The 21,497-nt window shown below is 40.5% G+C and overlaps 2 protein-coding genes and 1 long non-coding RNA gene across 4 annotated transcripts in view; all 3 read left to right on the top strand.

Annotated features, from left to right (window-relative positions):
- Positions 1 to 1,089, top strand: part of LOC124849892 — a 40,717-nt gene extending 39,628 nt beyond the window's left edge. The window contains exon 3 of the long non-coding RNA XR_007030507.1: positions 409 to 1,089. This is a non-coding gene — a long non-coding RNA (uncharacterized LOC124849892). The remainder of the gene's footprint in view (positions 1 to 408) is intronic.
- Positions 1,090 to 7,959: 6,870 nt separating this feature from the next.
- LOC118317196 (transcription factor HES-2-like) lies at positions 7,960 to 10,759 on the top strand. Its single transcript, XM_035645680.2, has 3 exons — positions 7,960 to 9,595; positions 9,701 to 9,884; positions 9,996 to 10,759. The coding sequence occupies exons 1-3, from the start codon at positions 9,290 to 9,292 to the stop codon at positions 10,328 to 10,330; spliced, it is 825 nt and encodes a 274-aa protein (XP_035501573.1). The 5' UTR covers positions 7,960 to 9,289; the 3' UTR covers positions 10,331 to 10,759.
- Positions 10,760 to 17,548: 6,789 nt separating this feature from the next.
- LOC118316804 (transcription factor HES-2-like) lies at positions 17,549 to 20,367 on the top strand. 2 transcript variants are annotated; one of them, XM_035645005.2, is made up of 4 exons: positions 17,549 to 18,387; positions 18,493 to 18,588; positions 18,704 to 18,788; positions 18,894 to 20,367. In XM_035645005.2, exons 1-4 carry the CDS (start codon positions 18,298 to 18,300, stop codon positions 19,235 to 19,237), a joined length of 615 nt encoding a protein of 204 aa, XP_035500898.1. In that variant the 5' UTR covers positions 17,549 to 18,297; the 3' UTR covers positions 19,238 to 20,367. The 2 variants fall into 2 exon arrangements, with proteins under 2 accessions (XP_035500898.1, XP_035500897.1); XM_035645004.2 differs by having other exon boundaries at positions 17,563 to 18,387; positions 18,701 to 18,788.
- Positions 20,368 to 21,497: the final 1,130 nt, after the last annotated feature.

The raw sequence follows: 21,497 nt of genomic DNA, 5'->3' as shown, positions 1-21,497 counted from the left end.
GTCACAGATTTTTCCATCCTAACACATATAGCCTATAATTTAAATTTTTGAAGACGTGAAGAAATGCAGTATGTGAGGTTTTCAATTGTCCATCTCTCTATTATAGTCTTAAATTTCAAACAAGCCTTTTAACAACTGCAACTGAGCGTACATGCAGCAGAAAATAAAACTATGTTAAGTAGTTAGATTGACATAAATCTTTTTTTTTTACCAATCAAATAAAAAGGATCAGCCTGATGTAGACCTAATGAGATCATCATATTTTCTCTATGATTTATAGTTATGGAAATGTATTATGTGGAGCTTACTGTATACCCTGAACATAATGGAGGCTATAGAACCGATAGTTCCTGAAACAACAACATCTTGTTCTGAAGTTCACCTTTGGTTCTTCTGTCTTTCTTGCAGCCTTAAGACATGAGTGAGACTCTTCCGTTTCCCCTGAACTCACCACGCAGACACAATGTCTCTCCCACGGCGACGCAGTCATCCGTGAGCTGCAGTGAGAATTTCTACGGTCAGACTTTCTCACACTCGGGCTCATTAGCGACAGACAGAGGGGCAGGGGGACAACTGATTTGACAAGACAGGCGTTTCAACAAAGTTGCGTTTACAGTGAAAAGTCAAAGAGAAAAAAAATGCTGGAGACCGCTGGTGAGATCAAATGTGGTGAAGTGGAGTTTAAATACCTTTAAATATTTCTGTCTCCATTGACTTTATTTCATAACGTTAGACGGTATATACATACACCAAATTACTGTACATCAACATATCACAGTAAAGCCCATTTAAGTAAATGTTGTAGCAGACTATATGCACGTCTCAATATTATCAACTCTAATCCAAACAATCGGTCACGTGTTCCAATTAAAATTTGGTTTTAATTGCTTTGGTTATTGATGCAATCTTCAACTTGTTGGACGAATCACATTTTTCACGCTCGGACAACATTACATTAAATACTGACACAAACATTTCAATTCAAAAGCCATGCAGGACGTTTGTCATATCCCAAACAGAAATGTGAGATTTCATGTAAAGGTGGAATTAAGCCCTATAGGATCTACACTACACACACAAGCGACACGTTCATACAAGTATAATTATAATATCACATTTAAATAACAATAATAATTGTAAACACATACCAGCTCCTCGCTCATCATTTGAAGCCGAAGCCCCTCGGTGCGTGTGGGACAGGTCGCTGCTGGTCGTCGGGTGGATGGTGCAGTTGTATTCAGCGCCCTTTTCCAACACGAGGTTTGCGGCTCAATGACAGGGACGCGTTGTCTTTGTGGGCGGGTACCTTGTACATGCCACGCCCTCTCTCTCGGCGTGGCTCTGCTGCACCGCTGAGGGACTGTGATGCACGATCCTGCAAAATGCGCAGGAAAAAATATAAAGAATATAGGAAGATTTTTAATTATTAATAAACAGATTAGAGCTGATTTTACTAATTTATTATTTATTTTTGTCCTAATAGGTTGCATTTTCATGCTCAAGTCCCACTGTAAAATAAATTAAACCAGAAGAGGAACAATTTAATATCTTATTTGTTGTTACCGGCATCCTTATCAATTCAAAGTGTTATAAAAGTCATAATAATAAATAATGTTCCAAAGAAATCCAGAATGGATGAATCTCAGCAACAACAAATACATATTCAGAGTAAGGATCACTTTATTATTATTATCCCATTTACGTATTATTATATCTTCTTTTGTTATGTGCAATGAAAATGTGAAGCATAAAAATAAATTTACCTTGAAGAATATCACACTTTGTTGATGTTTTTCCTTCTGTATTGGACATTGCTGCAGTGTAGAATATCTCAATATAAACGTGTTTCCCTGATTATGCCCCCCTGCTCCTTAATTTCCCCCCGGACAACTCTTAATGGGCCCCTGTTCCTCTGTAAGTTCAAAATAATTCATCGGGGCAGGAAAGCCATCTGCTGCCTTTGTTCTGCTGGCTCGTGCTGTTCTCGTGCCCCTGATATGGCAGCACAATGGATCCCCCCCTCAATCAGAAATCCAATATTCAAAAAACCCGCCAACAAGCCGCCTGTCCGGCGTGTCCCGTCCCATCCAGGTCCCGTCCCATCCGTCCATCCATCGCCCTATATCCTCACTATGCTGCAGCATTTGCGCAGAAACGAACAAATCATTTTCTGAACATTAAAGGCGTTTGTCTGTTTAATCCCTAGAGTAATTTGTACAGTGTTCGACCGCTCCCTGGCTGTTCGTGGGGCCACGAGTGAGTGTGTCAGAGGTGCGTGGAAAGCGCAGCTATTGGTGGAGAAGCCCCTGCGTCGCTGTGACTTTACCTTTGTCAAACTTCGACGGACAAAACAAACCATGCGCCACCAGATGTGTTCTCTGCCTCATACAGCTTGGCTTTTGGCTTGGGGAGGCTTGTTTGGATAATCAAATCCCGTCTGGGACACAACTCCTAAAGTACAATTAGGCAGAACAAAAATTCTCCGCCTGTGAAAAGGACGCCGCAGGCTTGATGCTTGGCACCACAATAGCACACACACGTAATTTTCAAAGTGGAAAAGTGTCTGCAAAGTTATCACGGTTTTTACTTGGCATGTCCAAAATCTCCCTTGTCTGTCATACAGTTTTTTTTATCGTAGACAACAATAATATGTGATCTGTTGCTCGACATTTCGACTATATTTTCGTGTATTGTATTTTATGACATATATCAGTATTTCACGTTGAATGCTGTTGTTCAGTTTCTACCATGCGTAATGAAACGCAACAACTTAATAGTTTCACCTATATGCTTTCTATGGTTCAGGTGCAAACATTATACTTTTATATCCTTAAACTTGTTCAAATCCTTAATATATCCGAAGAGACCTTTGCAGGAACCATGACATTGTTCAGGGGACATGAGGCAGCTGAAACCATCAGGCACCGGACTCTTGGATTTAAATATACTTATGCTTCATATACTTTTATCTGTCTTTGTGGCTCCTTGGTAAGTTTTATTTTTATTTTTGTTTTTAATCTATCACCATCATTTAATAGTGTCCTTTGTTACCGTCTCATGGAGCACGTGGGGCTGCTGATGTACAGTGTCTTCGGGGTAGAACCAGTGACGTCAACTGGACCTCGTGCAGGAGGGGAAAAAAAGTTTGGGGTTTGGTCACCATGGTGCGGCAGATGCTTCGTGAAAACGGCGTTGGTTTAGGCGTGGCAAGCTTCATGGCAAATTTTGATAGGTCTTCACGTTGCATCCTCACCAGGAGAATTGATGCGATGTCACACGAGAGCTTTGCCAACACGAACAAAGAGAACGAAAAATGCAGCGTGGGCATGTTTGAAATGAATATCTTTTTATTCTTTTTTTTCATCTATAAGATGAAGTTTTAATATTTTAAAAAACCCTCTTCTCCCCTTCAACCACTAAAGGGCATATTTACTTTCAACATGCAAAACATGTTAGATTGGATATTTTTATGTTATTATAGTAACTCAGTGGACTGACTAACAATAGGAAACAGGATATATGGCTAAAACTACAATGAACTCAGTTCTGTCATAAATCCATAAATGTTAAGTTTTTTATGCAGGAAAAAAAAGAGTACAATGGAATTAGAGGTGCTACTTTTGATAACGTGCAAATTTATTTAAAAAAAACAACAAGATTAAAATCTGACAAAAGACACAACAAATAAATTCAATATCTTTTCAATAATTAAGATAGAAGAGTGGTTACCTATTAGCCATTGCACAGAATGGAAATTGCATCTAAAAGGGATGTGAATATATTTGTCAATGTCATATTTTAGCTAGGTGTACCTAATAAACTGAGTGTGTGCTGCAAATGTTCAGGGTCATTGCTTTACCAAAAATGTTTTTTAGCACTCATTATCCGAGTTTGAGCTTTTCTGTTGCACTTGTTGTCCGTCACTCAGGATAAGATAATCAGCTCCGACCAGACATTTTACTGAAACACAGACCAGTCTCATAATCTGAAGAACAGCTGTAGGATTCATTCTTTCTTGCTGGGCGTTAGTTCTTTTTAAGTCAAAGTCCAATTGAAATCCATTTCATTAATATACATCTCGCTCAGAGTTTTGGTTACAAGTAAAATGTCATGTTGGGCACCAGTTCCTGGCTTTTATAGTTATTCCGAGCCGTTTTCGGTGGCCGAGAACTAAATACCTACACGGACCAACATAATGTACTGTCAGACCCAAGTGGGTGACTCCAGAGCCAGGATGTAGCACCACAAACGGCTTTCCCCCGTCAAACACCCGCTCGTTCTTCAGCACTGTGGACAGAGGTCACGTGTCCACCAGTCACCCACACCTGACTCCTCTAGATGTGAGATGAAAAAGACAGGTTCACACTTTGCACTCTGTACTCACTCTTTTTTATTTCATGACCTTGATATCGATGCTTATGTTGCTAATGTGGAAGAGGAAAGAAGCTGTCCTTGAAGTTTCTTTGGCTTTTGTCTTGTAGTTTTGGCACCTGCTCTTCACCTCAAAGACAACATCACTAGTTGACACTACAGTGAGTGTTATTTTCTGCTCTGTCAGTCTGAGTAGAAGCCAGCAATCACATGTGTGACAACGGTAACCTGAGTATTGGAAAATCTCAAATCAAGGTCCACCTACTACACCCTTTTGTGGAGCTTTCAACTAATCTAATGGCCTTAATCAAATTGAGCAAACTTGCTATATTGATAAAAACTGTACAATGCTGTAGAAAACTACTGGAGAAACAAGAACTAGAAGATGCTTTCTTAGTTGTAAGTGTAACCGACCGGCAGACTGAATCCAAACCCAGTATGGGACCCATCAAACCATTCTATAGTGTGGAGCTTCTAACTCACTCATCAGGATGTTCAAGCCTTTCAATAATTAATAAAACATCTACGAGAGAGATTTTGAAGGGAAAGGAACTGGTGGTGTGTTGATGCATTCTCTCCATTGTCGCCACACAGCAATAGTGAAAGTAGAAAGTAGCGTTACACTGTACTTTTGAGTGAAAACATAATGTGCACGGTTATACACAAGTAGAGAGCAGTGCCCAGCAGTCAAGAGGAGGATGATGTGAAAACTGCACACAGTTCAAATCTGGATTAAGTCTATGTTGTTGAAATCAAGTCAACAAACTTAAAGCAGAGAGGTTCATACTGAGAGAAAACTATATAAATGAAATAATCATGATGAGACCAAATCATCCATCTGAATTAGCTGTTAGATATTTCTGTGGTCTGCTGCTGTTGGCATTAATCATTTTTAGCCTCACAAGTTGATTATGAAGTCGGTGTCTAATAGCTCAGCTCTCACATCAGGTGTACAAAGCGCAAACACTTAAAATGTTAGATTACATTTTTATCAGCATGACTGCAAATCAGTCTGTTCCAGTCGTTTTACCTCATGAAATCACTTTTGTCAGTCACCTAATGGAACCACTCTTGCAGTTGTGTATTAACAGAGTTTGTTTCTGATCAGCTGAATGAGTCAGTATATGGAAAAGACGGGACACTGAACAAATCCTCTCTCTCTCTTTGGTCCTTATGCATAAACTATGCTGATGACCATGACAAACATGTCATTTTCTCTCCCCTCAGTGCTCCATGTGTTGCTAAATGGTCCTCTATGATAAAATGATTACTCATGGCTGCGGCTTTTAACTGTGACCTTTTCATAGGCTGTGACATGTCTATAACTCCGGGTTTACAGTTTGTCCTATAGTGTATCTGCAGATTTGAGACTTGGTGGCTTTAGGATTCAGTTGCCCTTCCTTTCTACAAAATACTTCAGTGAGTTGCCGACCATGAATGTTTGTTTTATTGATTAAGCTGCTTTTTGCATTTGAATAACTGGCTTTCAAACAGCAATCTCAATGCAAATATTTCAAGAAAAAGCAATTTTGTTTTATCCCAAATTTCTGTTACCAATCGTGTGAAGGATTTTGAATACAGGTGTAATCAAATACTTAACTGTGTGGTGCATTCACATCATATTTATGTAAATATAAAGTTCATATCCCTGAATCTCTGCAACAGATGAGGCAAAAGCAATGTTAGCAAAAGCCACGAAGACACAATAGCTACATTTGTGGGTAAAACTAAACTAGAAATATCCCATGACCATTTTGTGAATAATACTTGAACTTAAACTTAAAATCTTGCACGAGGGAGTCTCACTAACTTTGAAATAGTTTTTTTTATTGTATAATTTCTACTTTCTTAAACAATCTGAATGTTTCATTAATCACTGTTGCTGCTAACTGATCAGTGTAAGCACACTTATGCTCAAAGCACCATGGGTTGATATATTAACATTTAGATCCAGTAACAGCAGTTAGTTTAATTTATGGCCTTGCAATGCCTTTGTCATTACATTTTGAACTGATGATCATATCCTGTGTAGATGAGAAGATGAATGGCCAGTTCAGCTCAGTAAGTTATGCACACTTGTCAAATGTATGTCAGTAAACACCCATTTGAAATGACGTGAAGTATCTCACTGTGCTGCTTCAATAGATTTTTATTTCTGTTTTCTGATGTAAAACCAGGTATCAGACTTACTATCCTGAGAGGGGACATAGAGAGCTGCAGCTAAAACACATATCAAACAAATAAGAAAATCGTTTTGATGATGATGATGATGACAATTACACCTATGGGTAATGTTGGGGTCAACATTTTACTTTTAACTTTACCCCATTTTGTTTTTTAACTTAATATTCAGTGATTCAAAACGTTGCTTTGTGATAAAAAAAGGAACATTTTTAACCAGATGACCACAAAGTGGGAACAACAGGAGACTCCGTCTGAACCACGCGCAGCATTGGGACAAACACCAGCCTGCAGTCCTGTGCAGATGCTTCAGTGTCATTTGGATAATGTTGGCGTAGATTTTGGCTTGGGATGCCAGACATCCTTTGAGCAGCAGTCACGATTTGGAGTCTGGAAAAAACCCAGAGGTCTGAGAACCTCCGCGTAGCCGCGATGGCGACGATCACCGTCGTCAAGGCGGAGTCGGACCGTCGACGCTTCTGGTTTCACGGCTCAATAAACCCGCCAAGGCTCCATCTGCCTGGCCACTTTGGCTCGTGTCAGTCTCATGCCGTTTATATACGCATAAATTATTTCTCACTTATGATTATTATACTCTCAAACTCATTCACACAAATTCACATTCACAAGATATTTTCTAGGAAAACTTACAGGATATTTTACCTTTTCATATTTTCAACCAGATTACAGGCTCTTGCGCAAAACTGATTGTGTTGGTGTTGGTCAACCAGCTGGGAATAATCAGCTATAATAATTATAATGTCAACAAAGCACATTTTCTTGATTTGAGTTCTTACACAAAAGACTAAATTCAATACCCTGACTTAGGAACAAAGATAGAAACGAATCGTATCTCTTTCCCGTATACAGTTGCTGTAAAATTCTTTGTGATTCCACTTTCCTGTACACCCTTCAACAAAGGATCACTGTGCCGAGAGCTTGCACAGATGGATACCCACGCTGAAACCAGGACAAAAAGGCTCCTAACCGAAGGCTCTCTTGAAGTTTTTCCCCCCCCCGTCCCATCTCGAAGTGCCCGTTCCCAGACTGGACCTGGTGGCAGTTGTGTGGGTCCCCATGGGACAGGACGCGTGCAAAACCGCGCATCTATAATGACTGAGGAGAAAAAAAAGGGTCGTAAACCCTCAAACTCCAGTAGAGCAGCTTGCAGCCAAACAAAGTCTTCTTTGTATCCGAAATGATACGAGCTCGATGAGCCATATATCTGTTTCTGAATCTTAAGTTAAAATGATATTCCGTTGTGATAACAATGGCCCAATAGCCGTCAATTTACGAGTGCTTCACTGAACGGTTAGTGCGTAAATTCTGTGCGCAATTTGGAAAATATATTGTTAATGATATAGAGGACAACGTGACCTATAAGTGGATATGGTGATATCGCATAACATAACATATATTACATAACATAGATAACATGAATCAACAACATAGTTTTAAATATGAATGTTTTTACAGATTTGATGTCGGTTTTTACTAGTGAACCTTATAGGTCTCTTTTGTATGTGATGGAGCTGTTTTTTCTCCACAACTGTGCATTGCGTTTATGCACCCTGACCCAAGCCTACTCCCCCACCCCCCCTAAAAAAGAGAAAGAAAGAGAAAAAGAAAAAAACGAAAAGCGTTGTTGAAGAACATTGATGATGAGGGGGCACAGGAGCAGGAGCAGGGGCCGGGATGCTGATGGGACCAGCAGAGTGGTGCAGACAGGGGGGAGGGGATGTTTATGGTGTGCGGACACGGAAGACGAGAAGGGAGGGGGTTTCCCCCCATCTGTTGCGCGGCTGTGGCGCGTGCCGAGCGCGTGAATCCTACTGGCAGCTCACAGAACAGTTTGGTTTAATGGAGAGACTGAAACTCTTGAGAGTTTGAAATAAGAAAAACAAAACGTTGATTTAAGTTTGAAATATATAGAATGTTTTATATTAGATTAAACAAAAAAGAGTGAGAATCACTCCATGAAGGTCCAGTCTTTTACTGCGTCATCGGCGTCTTCCTCACCGTGTTATACATGCAGTGTTAGTGCTCACTCGTGTGCTGCATGGCTCTTTGTGTACGTCATATTCTGCAGACATACGCATCACCCCTCTGTGCTTGATGCAGGTTCTCTTCAGTCTCCTCCCCCAGTACGCCAGGTAAACACCGTGTCATTGATATTGGAAACAAGCTGCTTGGGCTCCATAAGCAGATGTTAATCCATACATAGCGTGGCTTGGGTAACTGGTTTATTAATTTTAGGAATAGATTACCCCTGTCGCCTCAGAAACACACCTCTGATTCTGCTTTATTTTGTTGGGCAAGTCGAGCCCTACAAGCATTAATGTATGATTTATTATTTTGATCCAACGTTTTTGATTATGTATTTCTAGCAATGCAACCTTCAGATGTATGATCACACAAAAATATATTTGACTCATTTGGTTGTTCATTTGTGGGGGGATTTTCGATGCATGAAAAAACAGAATTATATACAGAAAGATAATCAATTTAATAAAGCCATGCAGGCGAAAAATTAAGCAGTCCTTGGAAAATTTAAAGAGCAGGTATATGCCACAGCTGATATGCTGTTTTGAGGGGAAACAACACCGTCATTTGCCTTCTGTGCGTAATGGGATCTCAGATGAACGTTAAATCTTAAATTTTTAAACGCAATAAAGCGCAACACTATCGTGGAACTCCGCATACCAGCGCTGTAGACGCAGGGGCCCAACGGGACCAGATGGTCCAGACAGGAGCTCCGCTCAACTCCCAAAGGCATCGCCCCGCCCCCTCCCATGTCAAAGGTCCAGCACAATGGCTTGAGTTCCCCTCCGCTCCGACGCGCCGGAGCCATATAAATAGGAGGCTCTCCTGCTCTGCCACACACTTCAGCTCAGCCGCTCCAAGAGCAAGAATCTCCCGTCCGACAAAAGCACAACAACCAGAAGCAAACGAAATGAGTCCCAGCATCACCACTGAGGCAAACCAGCCTCTTCCTGCCCGGTCAACCGTGGCCCAGAGAAAACAAGCCAACGAACTGAGAAAGGTAAGGAAAAAGGAGAAACCTCTGTGCATATAACTGGAAACATTTTATGGTTTTGACTGCTTTGGGAAGTGCAACGGAATAACGGTTTTTCCTAATTTCTTCCAGACTCTGAAACCCTTGCTGGAGAAGAGGAGACGTGCTCGCATCAATGACAGCCTCAGTCATTTGAAGGGCATCATTCTGCCTCTTGTTGGCAAAGACAACGCACGCTACTCCAAACTGGAGAAAGCTGATATTCTGGAAATGACAGTGCGCTTCCTCAGAGACCTTCCCTCTACTCCAGCGAAAGGTGAGAATCATCTCTTGAACTATATGGGTTGCATTGAATCTTTCATTTCACATGTGTTCGGTGTGCAGCTCCAGTCACTGATCAAACTTTTCCTTCGCTCCTTCCCTCCAGACTCCGCAGACAGTTACAGAGAAGGCTACAAAGCCTGCCTCCAGCGCGTCTCCGCTCTGCTTCCCAAAACGAGCCTGGACCAAGACGCGTGCCAGCGGGTGAACGACTTCGTCCAGCAGTCCATGTCCACCACCGTCACCCCGACCTGCCTGAACTGTTGCGCTCAGAGCTCCAGAAGCTTCCCTCAGATCCAACAGAAACTCCTGAGCCTCAAGTCCAGCTTCAGCTCCAGACCGGAGAGCCAGTCCCGCAGCAGCAGCAGCAGCGCAGTGGCTCCCGGCCGAGCACAGCCAGGCCCGCAGCCCGTCAGCGCTGCCATGTGGAGACCTTGGTAGATTAGAAGGGCATTATTGTCATGTGTGTTATTTATTTCGTGATGTCATTTTTGTTGCTAGTTATATTGCAATATAGCCTTACTGTTAGTGATTTAAGAAGAAGAATTGTTGGAGTTGCTGCATAATAATTAAAATTCAGCACTGCGTTTAAAGCCAGAGAGGGCACACGAGCACAGATCTCAAAGAAGCCGCAAAGTCTATGAACTTTTTTAAAGCGCAATCCTCTTTGGGGTGTCAAAGGTACGGGTTGTAGTCAACACTTTTGTAAAACCCCAAGGGTTATTTTGTTTGAGGTTTGCACGATGGACTTAAAAGTATTTTGGTCTGTGCAACATAATAGTCTGTAAACACTGTGTGTTAAATAGGATTATTCATAATCGATTGGTGGCATGTAAGAGAAAAAAACTGTTTTGTGAAACTAATGTTTTGTCATTGACGATTGATTTTCAATAAATGTTCACTCATCGAATATGTTTGTGTCATTTGATCTTTATATTGTGTGGTGGTTGGCATCTCAAGTTTATGGTTATTAAGCCCAGACGACAGGGAAGGCTCTTGGGGTTGTGAAAGGAATAAAAAAAAAAAGGCGCGCAAACGCATAAAGCCACAGGTCAGCCGGAGCCTATTGATGCTGCTGAGCAGCTGCTCTATTGTTGCTGATGTGCGGCGCCTCTATAGTTGCCGCCAAATTTGGTGGGAAGAAGTTGAACTGGTTTCATGACGGGACACACACTGAGATGGCCATTGTTGGGAATCACAATAACAGATTTGACACAACCCAAAAACAGCGTTTCTCAGTCGTTTCGCAACATGAAGCATATCTCGGTCATTTGTCAGTAGCAGTCTCATACATTTATAGTCACATTAGTTTACATCTGAAAGTGTAATAACCCATTAATGCTATATGGCGTTGTAGTTTTTCTGTGATGTTTGTGGTTGGCTTGTATCCTGTATTTCCCACTTTTATAAACAATAATGGAAATAATACTTCTTTTCCCAGCGGTTGTTCTTAATTGAAACAGCTAGATTTTACAGTGTATAGTTGTAGATGTTTATTCCTGCAGTATCTTATGCACTAAAAATAACCTAAAAATAATCCATCCATCCCCCTCAATGTTTTAATCCTGACTTCTTTACTGCAAGTCATATTCAGCAGCTCCACAGTTTGTAGCCTATTCTTCTAAAAGGAAATGCCGGATATATGCTGTCAGTTTTTGAACAGTCATTTTCCATGAAGCCAAAAATGTCCACTGTTCAAACAAAGTATTCTCCATCATTTTAACATAACTTGTTCTTACAGGCATATGACTATTTATTATATCACATTGCATAAGGGTAGTATGACAGAATTACATATTCTAATACCCGATTAGATAAAGTATTATTTTTAATCTTAAAACACCAGTCTGACTTTGATATAGGAAACCTTATGGTAACTCTTGGCCTTAAATATATCATGCAGGTATCCATAATACACTAAGTAATGAGCATCTTAGGTGCAAGTGTAAATATCATTTGTTCAGAGTGACGGACAAATGGTGTGGCAGGAATTGAACTCGCGCTGAAAAATTAAATTGTGTCTCGTGTGTTAATCAATCAATCAATCAAATTTTATTTGTTTAGCCCATTTTCACACATTTCAAACAGTTTGTACAAAGTGAAAGATCCTCTGTCCTTTACCCTCCACTACAATGAGAATAAACTACAAAAAACTAAAAACTATTTTATTAGAGAAAAAAAACAGAAACCTCAGGTACAGACACAAGTGGGATCTCTCTCCCCGGACTGACAGAAGTGCAATACTGTAGAAATCACTTGTACAAAGCACACCAACACAAAAAAAAAAATATTCATATCACTTATGATATATGATAAGACAGTGTCTAACATAAATGGAGAGATATAACAATGTTTATAGCAATAATGCAAAAAGAAAATGTCTGACAGAGATGGAAAGAGGGAGGGTATGGAAGGCAGAGCAGCAATGACAATTGTGAGGATAGAGGTATGGCCACTAAAGTAGTAGTAATAGTAGTAGTATATGGACAACAGCCCGTCTGAACAATTAAGTTGTAATGCTAATCCACGAACAACTGCCACCATGATCCACAATATATTAAGACATGAACATCTCAAATGCAAGTGTAAATACTGTTTGTTGACTGTGACAGACGAATGGTGTGACAGGAAGTAAACTTGTTCTGAAGAATATCGTGGTGCCTGGTGTGTGCAGCGGGTTGTTTCAGTCACTTTAATATGAAAATCAACTTGTAACAGCTTTTTAAATGCAACAACCTCACAATTTCACACCATATTTTACTACTCATTTTTTGTCTCAGGTTTGATTTTCTGACAATGCTGTTGCATCTACAAAACAAATCTTTTATCTAGACAACTAGTCTCAAAAAAATAATTAAGGGGAGGCTTAATCGTCTCAGTTAAACTTAAGCAATATCAATCTGTGCCTTTAGGAAGCACAAGTGATTGTGAATAATTTTAGCCTGCTTTGGTACAAATTAAAGTGACAACAGATGCAATGGAGAGGCAAAAGCAAGACAACAACCAAAAAAAGGATATTTTGCCTGTGGTGGCCACAATTGCTCTCTCCTGATCCTCCCTGACTGATTCTTCTCCAGTTTTTATGTTTTGCTAGTGTCCTTGTCACTACTGGTAGCATGAGGCCATACCTGTAGCCCAGTAAGCACAGGTAGTCCAACTCCTCCAGGATGGCACATTCATACAAGAAGGTTTGATGTGTCTCCCGGCACAGTCACAACAGCATGGAGGAGATACTATTGGAGACCGGCAGTTACACGAAGGACATCAACCCGGCAGCAGGAAGCGGGATCTGCTCTTTTGTGTGAGGAGGAACAGGAGGAGCAATGCCAGAGCCCTACAAAAGGACCTTCTCAGAAACGGACTCCATGAGGGTGGCACGAGGGACCAATGTCCTCTAGTGGAACCTGTGCTCACAACCCAGCACCATGCAGCTCGATTGGCAGGTCCACCACTGGCCCCCCATTCTGTCCAAAGATGACAGCAAGTTCACATTGAGCACACGTTACAGGAGTGAAAGAGTCTGGGGACGTTGTGTTGTGCATTATGCTGCCTGTAACACCCTCCAGCATGACTGGTTTGGCGGCAGGTCAGTGATGGTCTGGGGGGGCATATCCTTTGAGGGTCGCACAGACCTCCATGTCACAGCCAACGGTACCCTGACCGCTGTTAGGTACCGGGATGAAATCCTAAAAGTGATTGTCAGACCTTTCGCTGGTGCAGTGGGCGCTTGGCTCCTCCTGGTGCAGGACAATGCTGGGCCTCATGTGGCCAGAGTGTGTAGGTATAGTTTCTGAATGACAAAGGCATTGATGCCGTTCACTGGCCGACCCGTTCCCCTGACCTAAATCCAATTGAGCACCTATGGGACGTTATGTATCCGTGCATCAGATGCAACCAAGTATCGCCACCGACTGTCCAGGAGCTCACTGCATGCCCTGATCCAGGTCTTGGGGGAGATCCCCCAGGACACCATCTGCCGACTCATCAGGAGCCCGGACACTGTCTGGAGAACATACAGGCGAACGGGGACAAACACACTACTGAGTCACATTATGAGTTGCCTTGATAAAATTCATGCGAGTTGGATCAGTCTGTGATCTCAAGAGCAGTGTAATTTTCCCAATTGTAAAAGATGGAGTACTGAATCCAGTATCTTCATTCTATTCAAAGTTAATTCCAAAGTTCAGCCCAAGCAAATATGAGGCTTCAGTATATGTGAGTTATCAGGTGGCACGTCACAGACTTTTCATTAGAAAACTAAAACCTGCACACCCACTGGACTTTTCCAACTCAGGCTGCTGAAGCCTCATCTTAACTTCTCCAATGGAGACTGAATAGCTAGAAATGAAAAAATGAATGTAATGTAAAGTGGCACTGCCATCCTGCATGTGACTCAAACAAAAGCACAGATTTCTGTTTATCCCTAACAGACTAAACAGTTTGTGAAACTCTTCCAAAATGCACGACACATGATCAACACTTGGCCTATAAAGCTTATAGAAAAGTTGACTGAAGGTCTGTTGTCCAACCATTGGCTAAGATCTTTTATCTTAAATGGAGGTCAGAGGATCAAAAGTATCTGGGATCTGTTGACCGATTCATGCTTTATTCCTCTGTGTCATGTTTCTTATTTTACGACACTGAATTGATTTAATGTGGTTTAGTGACAGACATTTTCATGTAAAAGTGAAATCAGATCTGAACAAAGGGATTTAATTGATAGCAAGTATACGTAATATATAATATAATAAGGGTATTCACCCCCTCCAAATCAGTATTTAGTAGAAGTAGTTTTGGCAGTAATTTCAGCCCTGAGTCTGTGTGAACAGGTCTCTGGTCGACTGGGCACTGCTAGTGTTTCCCTACTTTTCTTACCATACTGTTCCGGCAGATGCATGGGTGATCATGAGCATTTTGGATTCATGCGTGGGCTCACTGTCTTGTGGGAAAACATTTAGCTGCATTCATTTAAGATAAGATGAACCTTCATTGATCCCCTGCATGGGGAAATTCAGCATCTGAAGCTTGAAATTTCTTAACTGTAGTCATAGTTCTGTTGGTGTCTTGTGCAGTCACTCACTTGTGCTTTTCAATTCCAGCTTGGCTGAGTTTGTCTTCATTGTGTAGGTTTCACCATGATACCAACTCTCTGTATCTTGGAATTGACATCAAAGATACAGATGTATTTATGCTCCATCCAACAAAATAAAATAAACAAATTAAAGCCCTTCAGCTGCACACAGGTCCCCATTTAACCAATTTTGATTTCTATGACCCAATAGCTGTGTTCTTATGAGGGTGAATTGTAAACACGCATTTTGTATTTTATATAATTTTAATCTACCTGAAAGGGGCATTGTATGATTCCCATGCTTTTATCAATTTTACACGTTTTGGTTCATTTAAATGTTACATTTTCATACAATTTTCGTTGAAACATGAACAAAGCGATTACATCTCACAAATTATAATGGTTAAATTAGCTAATGTCATGTAAATTAAATGCATCAATCTAAATGTTTTAACATTGTCCACAAAGATCAAATCAAAAAATCAGCATCTTATTCCACATGTGATGCTTTTGTTAAACAAGAGCAGTGCAGACTGACGTGTTGTATAATCATTAGAATCGTTGATAAATAATGGATAAACACACTGTAGCCTTTCATAATACACCACATCAACATATTCTCTTTCATTCAACGGTTTACTCTCGCGTTAATGTTTGGAGATCAGACGTTGTCCATAGAAGTTGTAGCTGGACATGATGTTTGCCATCGTCTGTGGCGCCGCGGCCACATCACGCAGCAGCAGCAAAAGTCAGGTGGAGTCCCGCGCCCTGCTTCTCCCCCATGTGACTCCTAATTCCCATGAAGGGTCGGAACATTTCAGACAAAGGCTCCCTGTTATCCGGCCTGCACAGATGGGTTACCGACGCCGAATTTGCTCGAAGAGACAAAGGAGGACTCTAACCGTAAGAGCAAAACTCAGGAGAAGTGTAACCCCCCCCAACCATCAACCTCTTCCCCATCCCCCCATCACCACCCCTCCGGCCCAGCAGGACGGTGAGGGGCGCGTGCAGCAAGTGTGCCTCTCAATTTCAGGACAGCGCTTGGCTTTTTCTTTTTTTTAAGCAGCGGAACAAGATCGTGTCTACGTGCTGGCGACGTCCACTTTTCTATTTTGAAGACTTTATGTTTAACATTTCAAGTTGTGGAAATAGTGATCCAAAATATAAAAGACTGTGCATATAGCAGAACCGCGCCAAATGTTATTTCAGTTGTTGTTAACATTTATATTGTGCCATCACAAAGAAAGAAATCAAACCGCACGAGCAGTGCAAAGTGAAAAATGATATTATAAATCGTATTATAAAAAGTAGTAGTTCCAAGTTGACTGCAGACTTATGAGTGGTGTCGTTGAACTTAGTAATCACTTGGACAACAGTTTTCCTCTGAATGATACTTAACAGTTATATATTTGTCATTCTGTATGGGTTATGCTTTTTAAGGTTCTTCTTTTTCCTCAGTGTGATGTTATAACCTCCACGACGGAGATACAATATTTAAGGCATTGAGATCTCCATCAACAGACCGAGCTTTGTGTTCTGTCACCAAAGTATTGATAAACAACTATTTCATGATTTAGCTTGGACGCTATACAATATCCAGGAGTCAAGCTGAAGGAGACAATTGCAGCACGGAGATTGTAGCCGGGGAGGGGTGGGGGCTTCAGTTGGAAACTAACAACATGGATCCATAACAACAAGTATGCAGATGGAAGAGGCTGTACCCACGCTAATACTGCTTGGAGATCATGTGTCGTGCTTGTAAAGTTTATTGTGAAAAGAGCTTGAGTGTATGCAACGCTTTGTGTGTTTGTGTGTGTGTGTGTGTGTGTGTGCGCGTGTGTGTGCGTGCGTGCGTGCGTGTGTGTGTGTGTGTGTGTGTTCGTTCTCATGAGAGATGGATCTTGGTTGGACATGGAGATTGGCTGTCCAGGATGCTGGTGGGGATGGGGACATGGATGGAGGTGGGTGGGGGTGGAGGGGTGGGTAACAGACAGCCATCTGGTTCCCGTGGCGCGTGCTGCGCGCGTGGTTCCCCTGAGTGCAGTGGCATTTGATGGGCTGTCATGTAGTTCCTGTTTTTAAGTCAGAATCTGCAAATCCCACAGATGTAACTCAGTTTGATTCAAACTTCGCAGTGAACGACGGTTGGTTACTAACTACACCAAGTTCAAAAGTAAATGTATGTGTGTCTCAAATGCCTCAGGAGTCCAAAAACACCCACACTCATTTCATATTTGCAATGGCTATTGTGATCGACGAACATGCTCCCTCACCACCCACCCTCGGGTTTTCAGCCCCCACCCCTCCGCGTGAGTCTCTGGCAGCAGGGGATACACCCTACAGGTAGAGACCCCCCCGGCCTGAAACTGCACAAAAACGTCATATGCAAAACTATTGTTGTCAAAATCTAAGAGCAGATGTTATTTGAAAGTAGCGTGGCTTGGGTATGTGATTTGACTAAAGAGTCTGTATCTCATATAGACACTTCACGCACACGCAAGCGTGACCCCTATGCCAGTAGTATATGTACTGCACCCTGTTCGAAGTGGGTATATTTATTTCAAATATTCGGAATTCAATGATTTGTGATCGAGAATGAAACTGAACAAAAACATTACACCCATAATAAAATGCAGTAAAACCTCAGGGTTGAAAAGCAACAAGAAAACGAGCAGGACAACAAAATCTTATAATAAGGCAAACTGAGTCTTTTGAAACAGATAAATATTATCTCAAATGTTATCTTCTATTTTTTTAGGTTTTTAAGGTATCCTACCAAATAAATGAGTGTTATCAAACCTATTTTCAACCATATACAGGCTACTTATTGATGCTTAATTACGCGCCAACAATATATTGATTTAACAAACAAAAAACAACCTTTTTCATATATATATACAAGTAAAAACAAACCTAATTGTTTACTAATAATGACTTAAATTGTATACTTTGTAACTTGTGCAGAATTTTGTATTTGGTGAATGGGCTTTCGGTGTGTCCAAGCTTTATTGGCATCATTACGCACAGTTCTCTTCAGCTTCTCGGGGCATATTTTGTTTGGCTCGGTCGATGGATCACAACGCAGACACGCACTATAGTGGTTACGCTTGGATTAGAGCAGAAAACAGATGGTTATCAATCTAAACGTGAAGCGCTTGTGTTGTTGTCATCATCGAATACGTGCCCAGTTCAAATTTTGTCGGCTTGGGGGCGTGCCCGTGACGCACGAGGACCGAAGCCACGGCCCTGGATAAATACAGCAGCTCTCGACCGTTAGAGACACTTCTTCGCCGATTCCGATTTCGCACACTTCTCTGACACAAAGACGACGCAGACAATGTCTCCAAACATCACTTGTGATTCTCTCCCGTCCTTTGCTCCCAGGCTAACTGTGGCCAAAAGAAAACAAGCCCTTGAGCTCAGAAAGGTAAGAGAAGTCTTTGGATTTTGTTTCATTGTATTAAACTGTTTCTGTCTTGTATTACTCTTTATGTACCGAATGGATGCTAAAAAAATGATGTTATCTTTTCAGACTATGAAACCTTTGATGGAAAAAAGAAGGCGCGCCCGTATCAACGACAGCCTGAACCACCTGAAAAGCCTCATCCTTCCCCTCACAGGCAGAGATGTAAGTTATTATATACAATTAAGTATATAAAGAAAAAACAGTTTTTCAGACATACTAACCCCTTTGTAGCGTTCAGACTCATTTATTGACCATGTGCTATTATTTTTTCCAGAAGACTCGCTATTCCAAGCTCGAGAAAGCCGACATCCTGGAAATGACCGTGAGGTTCCTCAGCGACATGCCCCCTGTTAACACCAAAGGTGAGATACTTTTCTGCATCTTTAACACTTTTGCTAATAAATGTATCAACAATGGATTCTACGTTGATTTGAACAACCGAAACTGAAATTTCATTTCCCTTCCAGACTCCGCAGATAGTTACAAAGAAGGCTACAAAGCCTGCCTCCAGCGCGTCTCCACTCTGCTTCCCAAAACGAGCCTGGACCAAGACGCGTGCCAGCGGGTGAACGACTTCGTCCAGCAGTCCATGTCCACCACCGTCACCCCGACCTGCCTGAACTGTTGCGCTCAGAGCCCCAGGAGCTTCCCTCAGATTCAACAGAGACTCCTGAGCCTCAAGTCCAGCTTCAGCTCCAGACTAGAGAGTCAGTCCCGCAGCAGCAGCAGCTGCAGCAGCGGCGCAGTGGCCCCCGGCCGAGCACAGCCAGGCCCCCAGCCTGTCAGCGCTGCCATGTGGAGACCTTGGTAGATTAGTGTCTGGGTCTCCCAGAAGACTGCGAAAAGACTGTAAAATATCTGATGTGTAGGCAACGTGTAAAGATAGTATCGGTTATAAATATACGCGGTGATTTTATGCCTCCTTTCCGTCGATGAAAAGCCAGAATTCATCGTTTAATCGTAATGATTGAGTATCATATACTTACGTTTTGCGCACGCGTCCGTTGTCCCGTATAAGTTGACAAATGTAGACAGTCGTATTTTTTAAAAATCTGCATGTATGTATACGTTAAATATTTAGTCTTCCTCGCGGACTAAGTTATTAAGGGCTATTGAAACAGCCCTGTAAGACCCAAAGGGTCAGTGTATGTGTGAATCTGCAATATAGACGTCAGTGTCCTGCGTCTGTGCAGATGGAGTTTGTAGACATATATTGTGTCACCGTTGTATCTCTGTTGGGATGTGCTAAATATTTTTTTTGCTATTGTCAGCAAATGTTGTATATATGCTATATAAACATAAATAAAACTACGATGTCGTGGTAAGACTTTGTTTTCTCTTGTTGTTTACACTGTTGTGTAACAATAGTGGTCTTTACTCGTCGTGTGCGTAATTACGCACCGTTAACGCACAAAAAGACTACAAGAACAGTTGGGTTACAAAAGAGAAGATGGTGTTATCTGATAGATTTGTGTTTAAGTTACAGGGACAAAACGAGTCACAATAAATATCACACAAAAAAACCGCACACACACTGTGCCACGATGGACATGAATCAAAAGAGAAAACAATAGGAGCATGGAAACTAGAGACAGCGTCACCAGACTCAGCAAACATGATGTCATGTCTCCTTAGATGTGAACACAGAGAAGTCATAAAGCAGAGGACCACACATCTGTCAAGCAGATCTGCACTCAATAAAAACGGTAAGACTCCAGGAGGGATGTTGTGGTCAGTGGCGCCCTCAACAGGCGACATGAGGAACCAGTCGTGCCTCGACTCTGTTGATAAAAGCAGTCTCTGCTGCCCTCCTCCGGCAGACGTGGTTGTGTTCTACCACTGTTACACATAGTTAATCTTACCAGGTTTCTTCTTTACATACAGCCCAAGCTACACGGGTATCATTTGGCTTGATCCTATAAATAGTTTGCCTATTTATATATATATGTATGTATATATGTATGTATGTATATATGTATGTAGGTATATATGTATGTATGTATATATATGTATGTATATATATATGTATATATATGTGTGTGTATATGTATATATATATGTGTGTATATGTGTATATATATGTATGTATATATATGTATATATATATATGTGTATATATATGTATATATATACATATATATATACATACATATATATGTATATATATGTATGTATATATGTATGTAGGTATGTATGTATGTATATATATGTGTGTGTATATGTATATATATGTATATATGTGTATGTATATATATGTATATATATGTAAATATATGTGTGTATATATATGTATATGTATATATATGTATATGTATGTATATGTATATGTATATATGTATATATATGTATATGTATATATGTATATATATATGTATATGTGTGTGTATATATATGTATATGTGTGTGTATATATATGTATATGTGTGTGTATATATATATATATATATATATATATATATATAGTCTGAGAAAACATCCTCACTGTTTGGGTTTTTAAAGCGCATCCACACGACTCGGGGAATTACTTGAGTATATATATGTATATATATACATATATATATACATACATACATATATATGTATATATATGTATGTATATATGTATGTAGGTATGTATGTATGTATATATATGTGTGTGTATATGTATATATATGTATATATGTGTATGTATATATATGTATATATATGTAAATATATGTGTATATATATGTATATGTATATATATATATGTATATGTATGTATATGTATATATGTATATATATGTATATGTATATATGTATATATATGTATATGTGTGTGTATATATATGTATATGTGTGTGTATATATATGTATATGTGTGTGTGTATATATATATATATATATATATATATATATATATATATATATATATATATATATATATAGTCTGAGAAAACATCCTCACTGTTTGGGTTTTTAAAGCGCATCCACACGACTCGGGGAATTACTTGAGTATAAAACGGAGAAGTTTGGTGAAAAACGTTTTAGTTTGAAATATCCAGGAACTGCATTCTAGTATTAACGGGCAGAGATGGATCCGGTCGGAAGCG

The sequence above is a fragment of the Scophthalmus maximus genome, chromosome 3, assembly GCF_022379125.1.
Source record: "Scophthalmus maximus strain ysfricsl-2021 chromosome 3, ASM2237912v1, whole genome shotgun sequence".
Taxonomy (NCBI): domain Eukaryota; kingdom Metazoa; phylum Chordata; class Actinopteri; order Pleuronectiformes; family Scophthalmidae; genus Scophthalmus; species Scophthalmus maximus.
Note: the sequence above shows the minus strand (reverse complement) of the source record. Positions and strands in the feature narration are given on the sequence as shown.

Bases quoted from the DNA above. Each gene is read 5' to 3' on its own strand.
- LOC118316804 (XM_035645004.2), top strand. From the start codon at position 18,298: ATGTCTCCAAACATCACTTGTGATTCTCTCCCGTCCTTTGCTCCCAGG. The intron at 18,388-18,492 runs GTAAGAGAAGTC...TTATCTTTTCAG, and splicing joins AAGCCCTTGAGCTCAGAAAG to ACTATGAAACCTTTGATGGA. The intron at 18,789-18,893 runs GTGAGATACTTT...TTTCCCTTCCAG, and splicing joins GCCCCCTGTTAACACCAAAG to ACTCCGCAGATAGTTACAAA.
- LOC118317196 (XM_035645680.2), top strand. From the start codon at position 9,290: ATGGTCCAGACAGGAGCTCCGCTCAACTCCCAAAGGCATCGCCCCGCC. The intron at 9,596-9,700 runs GTAAGGAAAAAG...AATTTCTTCCAG, and splicing joins AAGCCAACGAACTGAGAAAG to ACTCTGAAACCCTTGCTGGA. The intron at 9,885-9,995 runs GTGAGAATCATC...CCTTCCCTCCAG, and splicing joins TCCCTCTACTCCAGCGAAAG to ACTCCGCAGACAGTTACAGA.